At 44.9% G+C, this 9,179-nt stretch overlaps 1 protein-coding gene across 2 annotated transcripts in view; it reads right to left on the reverse strand.

The window, feature by feature from the left end:
- ARHGAP25 (Rho GTPase activating protein 25) overlaps window positions 1–7,090 on the reverse strand; it is a 46,458-nt gene extending 39,368 nt beyond the window's left edge. The window contains exon 1 of one of the 2 annotated variants that reach the window (XM_045884865.3): window positions 6,384–7,090. In XM_045884865.3, coding sequence (XP_045740821.3) covers window positions 6,384–6,623 — 240 coding nt within the window. In that variant the 5' untranslated portion in view covers window positions 6,624–7,090. The remainder of the gene's footprint in view (window positions 1–6,383) is intronic. The other variant, XM_054509839.2, reaches the window with a different exon arrangement.
- Between the last annotated feature and the right edge of the window lie 2,089 nt (window positions 7,091–9,179).

Below are 9,179 nucleotides of genomic sequence, written 5' to 3' on the forward strand. Positions count from 1 at the left end.
TGAGTTATGGCACTAGAATAAAAAGCCACATTATTTTTAGACAAGAAGGAGCACTGCCTGGCAGAAGAAAAGGAAAGTATAATTTCAGAAGTATCTGCCTCTCCTAAATACCTCTATTATTTGATACGTCCAAATTACTTTCATCCAAAAATAGTAAAAATAAAGTACAAAATATGTAAGTACTATTTATCAAGCAGTAACTAGGTGCCAGGCTCTGTGCTAAATGCCCTGAATATATTATCATATTAAATCTTCATAAGAACTCTCTGAAGGGAGCGCCTAGGTGGCTCAGTTGTTAAGCGTCTGCCTTCGGCTCAGGTCATGGTCCCAAGGTCCTGGGATCGAGCCCCGCACTGGGCTCCCTGCTCCGCGGGAAGCCTGCTTCTCCCTCTCCCACTCCCTCTGCTTGTGTTCCCTCTCTCGCTGTCTCTCTCTCTGTCAGATAAATAAATAAATAAATAAACTCTCTGAAGGACAGACTGTTATTTTCCCCACTGGAGACATGAGGAAGTAAGGGTCAGAGAGGTTAATTAGATGATCCAAGATCACAGCGCTAGTTAATAGGAGTGCTGTGATTCAAACTCCAGTCAGTGGGATTTCAGAATGACAAGTAAGACTTTACTTACAAGTCCCACTTACTCTGGGGGAAGAAGTAACCATCAGAGTTAAACTTATTCACACCAAGACATAAATGACAAACTGCAAGCCCTTCCTCATCTTGAGCACAAGAACCCTGGACATCATAAATGAAGAGAGGAGAGTGGGAAGCCATCAGAGAGACAGTAGTGGGGGTGGGGACACTGATGGAGGGGGAGGAATGGCCCCGGACAAGGAAGGGCTCAAGTGGCCACTTTCCCCCACATTGCAAGTCGACTGGAGTGGACGCTGTACAAAGATGGAAGGAGGAGGCCACACGTCCTACAGCAATGAAGCAGGGCAGATAGCCGGGGCAGTGGGGTGCTGGAGCCCACGTATAGCGGCTGGCAAGGATGCACTGCCACAGCTTCAGGAACAATGTGAGCAGTTGTTAAACACAGCCGTTATCGATAGTTAAATTATATAAGCTTATAATGAAATACTTTATATTAAAAATAACGGTAATAATACTCAGAGTTCAGCGATTCCTAGTTATTTACTCTATTTGACTATGATTTCTGTTCATGTGGTTATTTACATCTGTTCTATCTGTGTGGTTAAAATACTATAAAACACTGTGCTTTACACATCTCTTCTCAACTCTGTGTTCAGTGATGTCATGTTAGCAGCCTGAATCAGCCAGGCTGGGGTATTTACACCACGGAAATTGGCTAATACTGCATCACGATCAGCTCGGCCACCAGACAGCCATTTGTGAAACACTTCCCAGCCACCTGCGGTAACGTCCCTGAAAAGGAGATGAGACAAGGGAACAAAGAAGCTAGGACTGTCCAGAACCATCACTGTAGCAGGGACTTGAGGGCAGTTTGCTGAGGTTCTGGTTTAAACAATTTCCCTGACAAAGAACCTTTTGGAATGAGTTCTATCAAGCTAAGTCAAAGATTTACAGAGCATTATGCTATTAAAGCTGGACAGACCATGCTGAGACCTCAGGGGAAAAAATGCACAGACTGCCTTCTGTCTAGCCCCGAGCTTCCTGGGAAGCAGGCACAGGAGGTCCATCAGAGAGGGGCCGATCATTTATTTAATCATTCTCCTTTGTTGGACAATAAGTTCAAAGTTTCTCATTATAAACAGCACTGCAAGTATCTTATTTCTCTTGGATCACTTCCTAAAACTAAAATGACTCGCTGTAAGCCTATGATATTTTTTTGGCTCTTAGAAATTCGGCCAAATGGCTTTCTAGAAAGTTTGCACCAATTCATATGCATATCATCAGTGTACATGAGGACCTTTTTCACCAGATTGCTCCAAGATTACTGGGGTTTCTGTCTGAGATTTTTTTTAAGGGATAGAATTGTGCGTGTTCTTTTTAAATTTGTAACTAATTTATGTCTTACAGAAAAATTAGAAAATAAACAAAAAAGAGGAAAATCAAAAATTGTCTGCAACTCCAGTGCTCAGAAGAGATAACCACTATTAACAGGTCTGAGTATTTCTCTCCCAGCCGTTTTCCCATAAATTCACATTCATTATTTTTTCCCTCAACAATGGGATTAGTTAGACACATCATCCTCTGTTGTGAATTGGCCTTTTGCTTTTGTTTTCAAAGCCATATTACGGATATCTTTCTATTTCAAAAAGTATTAATTTAGGGCATAACAACAGACTTATATTCTATTGTATAAATATACAAAATTTCCTTGGTATAACTTAGCCCTTACCACTGGGCATTGTTTTTAACATCACTATTATAAACAATACTGTAGTGAAAACATGTACAGGTAAATTTAATTATCTACATCAGTCTTGGGGCACCTGGGTGGCTCATTCAGTTAAGCAGCTGTCTTTGGCTCCAGCATGATCTCAGGGTGCTGGGATCCAGCCCGGACTGGGCTCCCTGCTCAGCGGAAAGTCTGCTTCTCCCTCTGTCCCACCCCCACCTCCCCTCCCCCGCCCCCGGCTCATGCTCTCTCTCTCTCTCTCTCTCTCACATAAATAAATAAATAAATAAATAAATAAATAAATAAATAAATAAATAAATAAATAATAAAATCTTTAGAAAAATAATTTTCTACACCAGTCTTAAGCAACCACTTTGGTTAAATGTCTAGAATTAGAAATGCAGGGTCAAAGAGTTCGCATATTTTAAAAAGGCATGTATTACCCTCCAGAATCAGGTGGTACAGATTTTCATTTCCATCAGCTGTGCATTATAATTCCTATTCCCTGTCCTTACCAACACCGAAATTTCTAGAAAAGCTTTGCTAATTTGATAAGGGGACAGTGATGTCTCATTAGATTACATTGTATGTCTTTAATTATTACCGAAACTGAACTTTTTCATATACATGTATTGGCGATTACATTTCTCTTTTTTTTTTTTTTAAAGATTTTATTTATTTATTTGACAGAGACAGAGACAGCGAGAGCAGGAACACAAGCAGCGGGAGTGGGAGAGGGAGAGCAGGCTTCCCGCCGAGGAGGGAACCCGATGTGGGACTCGATCCCAGGACCCTGGGATCATGACCTGAGCCGAAGGCAGACGCTTAACGACTGAGCCACCCAGGCGCCCTGGCGACTACATTTCTTTGGTAAATTGTCCATTTGCGTCATTTGCTCACTTTTCTATTGAGCTATTTGGACTTTTTTTAAATAGGTTTGAAAGAATACTTTAAATATTAAGAATATTTGTGTACTATATGCACATATACAATTTTTCCTTCTTATTATTTGCCTTTTCACATTATGATAATTGGTTTTTAAGGTATAGAGATATTTTTATTTACGTAATTAAATTAGCCTTTCCCTTGTGCTATCTTTGTTGCTTACATTATGCTTGAAAAACACCTGCCTTCCAGAGATTATGCAGATAACTGCATTTTCTTCTAGGACTTTTATGAACTCACTTTTGTTTACATTTAAGTCTTCACTCCATCCAGAATCATGAATGGTGTGAAACATAGCATAGAAATATACCTTTATTTTTCCCCAAGAATTTAGCTCATGTCTGTAACTTTCATGTCATTTCTAGATGTTTGACATGTCTATGAATCCCAAAACAGTGTTAAATAAGTGCTTTATTTTTAATGGATTTCCTTTATCTTAACAAAATAATTATGGATATATAAAAAGTCTACAAGGATGTCCACTTAACTCTTATTTGTAATAATAATATAAAAATATCAGCCCAAATTCGTTAGAAAATTAGTTAAATAAATTATAAAATGTCCATACGGTAGATTATTCTGCCACCATTAAGAATTACATTGTAAAAGAATATTTATTTATAATAATAGTAATTCATGACTTATTGTTAATTTTTAAATAAAGAATATTATTATACTAATTTACATTTAGAATAGATGAGTTTCTAAATGTATATGTATAGAAAGAACTGGAAGAAGTGAGAATTTGGGTGACTATTTTTTGCTAATGGGATCTTTTTCATTTTCTGCTTTGTGTTTTTCCACATCTTCCAGATTTCCTACCATCCATGCGCACATACAGCTTTTGTAATCAAAGTATCCATATCTATATACAGTAAAATCTTCTTTCTAATACATTATCATTCATCCCTAAAAGCTTTTTAAAAAACTTTTCATATCTGAAATGAGTATTGAATTTTACCAAATGCTTCTTTCAGCCACAATTTAGGGGTTGTGCAGTTTTTCCTTATTTGACTTATTGATCTCAATCTATTGATCTGATATATTATATTAATAGAGTTCCTTAAAAAAAAAATACTCTCATCCTAGAAGAAGCTTTGCCTAATTATCCCAGGCTACTTTACCCCCAGAAGGACTTCCTTCAGAAGCAAAGGAGAGAAGCTAGGACCTCCAATAATTTATTTAACCTTTGACATCAGCTTTCACAAAACATTTTATATACACATGCTTCATATCATTTGAGCCTGTGGTAAGTGCAGGCCAGATATGATTGTCTCATTCTATAAAAGAAGAAAGAGGAGTCCAGAAAAATTAAATAGTTACCTGGCCAGTTTCCTGGTAGAAAAGCCAGGGAAGGAATACAAGCTTGGACATATTATACCTCTCACCATCTACACCTCGGGGAAGTAAACCCCACTGAGTTGTCCTTCCTGCTGATTTGGGAAGGCTAATGCTTTAGTGCCACCTCCCTCATTCTGCAGATGGGAAGACTCGCTGCATCAGCTCCTCATGCACTAGTCACCACCATCTTAGCCTATAATTGCTTGGCTCTGATAGGGTCTGGGTTGTTCATAAAGTAAAAGGAAGTCTGGTTACCATGCGCAGGTCACTGAGCAAGAACCCAGTCTGTGGTGGGGTCTCTGGCCCTTCTCCAGCCTTTGCAGTGACAGACACTTAAGTGGAGGGCCTGGTTAACCAGGTGCCGCTGATATGTCACAGATCCCCAAGCTTATTCTTAAAGAGAACTGTCCTCTTCCAAAATGACTGTCTTGTTTCTTTACATACCCTCAATACCCTTACCATTCTTGGGGCTTTTGTTCCTGGGTCCAGAAGGTTCTAGAGTCTGTCTTCCCTAATAAGTTCCTTCTGGCCAAGCTCACTCTTCCACCTCTACAGACATGAGCTCTAGATGGGGTGGCCAGTCATTCTGGTTGCTCCAAGACATGCAGTTTACACCTGGGGTCCCAGGGTAATTGTTAATAGCACGCCCTTTCACTTTCACGCACCATGATGGCCAAGAGGAATCACTAGTCCCAAGATTTAGGACCAAAGTCCTCTCTGGCCCCATCCACTCCAACTAGAAATCCTGTTTGCTGTACTTTCAAAGTATACCAGGAACCTGATCACTTTCCTCCAGCCCACAACCCCCACTGACATTCTAAACAACATAACCTCTCCCCTAGATTACCCTCACGCCTCCTTCCTCTGGCCCTGAATCTATTTTGAACACTGTAGCCAGAGCTTTCTTTTTACAGCATAAGCCAAAGAAATGTCCCCTTTCTGCTCAGAACCTTGCAATGCTTCCCCATAGCCCTCAGCATAAACCCTCACGTCCTTACAGTGGTCTTCTTCTTTGCTATCTGCACTGTGATCCTGGGCCCCGCCCTCCCCTCTCTGACCCCATCCCCTTTGATTCTCTCATTCCTGAGTTCTGTTGCTCCCACACTGACCTCCTTGGTATTCTCAGCGCACAGCAGACATGCTCCACCACCGGGCCTTTGCATTGGCTTTCCTCTCTGCATGAAGTGCTTTGTCCCCAGAGATCCGCCTGGCTAACTGCCTCTCTCCTTCTTAATCATGCTGACCACCCTTTATAAAATCATATCACCTCCCCAAATGCTTGATCTCCCCTTAACCCATTTTTTTTTTTTTAATCTCATGGAACTCACCATTTTTTAACAAACCACATACTCTCCTTATTTATTTTTTTCTGTCTGTCCCCTTATCATCTAAGTTCCACATGCAGGGACTTCTATCCGTTTTACTCACTGGTTGATTTCAAGTACCCAAAACAATGTCTGGTACATAATAGATGCTCAGTAAATGTTGGTCGAACAAACAAATCAATTTGCCTGAAGGCAAATCCGCTGGCTCTGAGCCCTCACACTCAGCGTCACCATCAAGACTGTGTCACCAGCCTTGACTTAAGGGCTGAGTTTAGGAAGCTCCTCAGTGCTCCCCTCGGGGCTTCGCACACCGAGGATCACCCTGTCCTCTCTGCGACTCAGTTTATGGATCTAAAACCTGGTGGGAAGGAGAAAGGGGACACCTCTCCGACGGATCTTAGGGCGAAAGCAGGGGAGCCCTGCCAGTGGGGACCCACGGGCTGGCTGGTACCTGCGGCTTCGTGTCCTCTTCGTCCTTGTAGTAGTAGAGCTGCTGCGCCCTCAGCACGAAGTATCTCTGCTGCCAGTTCTTCACGATGGACCTCTGCTTCCTGAGCCAGCCCATCTTGATGGGCCTCTCCAGCGGGTTGGGGGCGGACGGCTGGTGGAGGGTGGCCATCTGCTCGCCGGTCATCACACTCCTGGACCGAGCTACGGAGAGGAACAGACAGGCAGGCTGGCTGAGGGACATGAAGCGGCGAGCGGGGGGGAAGCGGGGGGGCGCCGAGGCCACAGAGGAAGCCCCAGGGGGCCGAGAGGCTGGCTGCGCCCCAGCCAGGCTGGCTCAGGGGGCCAGGCCTGGGGGAGGGAGGAAGCCCTGCGCGGCCGAGAGGCAGCCGAGAGGCCTGCTCCGGGCGCGGGCCGGCCAGGGACCGGGCAGCCGGCGACAGCCAGAGGCCCGACGCACACGCAGTCCGGCGCCCGGCGCCAGCCCCGTCATTCTGCAAAGAGAAAGGCTGGCTGGAGCCTTCTGAAGAGGAAGTGGCCGCAGCATCTGACAAAAGGTGCTTCCTTTTTCCTGCGTGGGAGTCGGTATCTGACAAGAGAAAGAGAAAACGGTGCCCGCTCGGGGGGTTCGGGGAGTCCTACGCAGCTGCAGAGGCAGCCGGAAGCTGGCCGGGCACTGTCCCCAGAGCAGGACCTGGCGCCCCGCAGCGTCCCTCCGCAGCAGACCCCGAGCCCCCGCCCGCTCCACGCCCCCACCGTGCAGGACGCTGGCCCCTCCGGAGTGCTCCTGCCCAGTGTCATCCATTGCCACTCTGCCCCTGGCCCTCTGAGTGTATTTACAGCCCTCTATGCTCCACCAGGGGCCTCACCGTAGCTGCCTTCCTACCACGGGACCTGTCGGGTGGGCCCTTCCCTGCGCTGACGACACACAAGGACCCGATGGAAAACGCATCCGCCGGCAGAACACAGAAGGGGAATTTGAATCCAGACCCTCATGTTTTTACACCAGAGCGCTGCTGTCACCAGATCAGGTCCAGGTGTCCACAGCTCGCCTCCAGGGTAGCTCCCAGCCCGGATAGCAGTCTCCTTTCCTTCCCTCCACAGCAATGGGTCTGCAGGCCTGTGGTCCGGCTGGATATGTCCTCTGAGCCTCACCTCCTTTCTTTCCCTGCCAGTTCTACCGTACCCTTCTACAGAGGTCCACCACATGGGAGCACCAAACCCCGATCATGTGCTGCCACCCCCCAGTGCCTGCACTCCTGTTCTTGCTGGAAGAAGTCTCTTATAGCCCCCTCAGTTTTTGTGGGTCCCCAGAACATTCATGACACAGCTGAACGCAGCCAACTTCACTTTGACCAGTTTCTCCCAGCCTGGTTGGAGACCAGCTCTTCCTTTCCTGGCTCTTAGACCCTTGAGTCTAGTACACAAATTCTCCGAGGCTCAGTTTCCTCGCTTGTTAAACTAGGGTAATGACAGTCCCTACTCTATGGAATCATTGTAGAGATTAAACAAGCTAATATATATAAACATATATAACTTGTCCAAGGGAAGCAAAAGTGACTTGTTCATTTTATCAACAGGTAACGTTGCTTCCACTACAAGGTTGGAGATCATCTCTGAGAGCTTCCTAAACTTCCCTGTGCATTTCAAGGTGTCGCTCCATCATCAAGCTTCCTCTCTTCCTTCACTCCTATCTTTAATGCATTGAATCGACAACCTTTCCCATTGCTTTTGATTCCTTTCTTTCTATCTCCTTCTATGCCTATGGCTTTTAACCTTTATTTCTGTTCATGGCATACTTTCAAATACCAGAATTTTATATGGCAACACAGACTAATTGTATTCAGAGTTATCACCCTATTTATGTGTTTTACCCTTCAGTCCTATAAGGCTGTCTGAAGACGACTCTGCTCCCTTGATCCTCACAAGGAGCCTATGTTCCTGTCACATCCCTTGTAGCCTGTAATCACCCCTCACCTGCCACCAGGGAATGAAGAGGCCATACTATGTTGGACACCGGAGGACAAGGCATACTCGGTTCAACCTCCTCTTGGGCAGACATCATCGTAACAGTGCATAAGCCCGGTTGTAGTAAACAGTAATTTGACATTTTGATGACAAGTTGGCAGCATGCTTGCAAAGGGTTTGCTTTATATCAGTGTGTCCTGACACCCCAGTTAAGAATTTTATCTTAGATCTTGCTCCTCAGTTAACTACTGTCTTCATGATCTTCCACCTGTAGTTCAAACAACAACCACACTGAGGCTAGTCACGTACTCTAAGGCTGTGTACATGATCTAAAGGAATGATAGGAGGGTCTTGGCCGGAATAAAATGGGAGGAAGGAATTTGAAGAACTGTGTACAGCTCTGTGTCTCTCTAGATCAGAGACTGTAACTTGTGAAGACTCCTATCTGTCCTAGAAAAGGGCAGATAATAGACAAAGATGAAAAAGAATGTTCGTACCCACAACCTTTAGAGAAAATGGAGGAGTGAGGCATTCTGGCAAATTCAGGGGTGTTCTCCTTCACCCCAATAGCTTCAGCATAGCCCAGCCATTCTCCTAAAGTAGCATTAGTATGACCATTCTCCTGAAGTAGCATCAGACTAGGGAGGGAGGGCTGCCCTCCAAACAGGGCCATAATGAGGAAGCTTCACTTGGCTTCTGGGGTGATGCCACCAAATGAAGCCAGCCCAGAAAAGGATAGAAACAAGCAGATGCCACACAATGGTTATGAGGACTCAGGCCTCCTGAGCCACCCCCAGAGACCCAAAGAAATTGCTAGAACCATGATGGGAGA

Source organism: Mirounga angustirostris, unplaced genomic scaffold (genome assembly GCF_029215605.1).
Source record: "Mirounga angustirostris isolate CCGP_5_RB_7025 unplaced genomic scaffold, mMirAng1.0.hap1 SCAF_10, whole genome shotgun sequence".
Taxonomy (NCBI): domain Eukaryota; kingdom Metazoa; phylum Chordata; class Mammalia; order Carnivora; family Phocidae; genus Mirounga; species Mirounga angustirostris.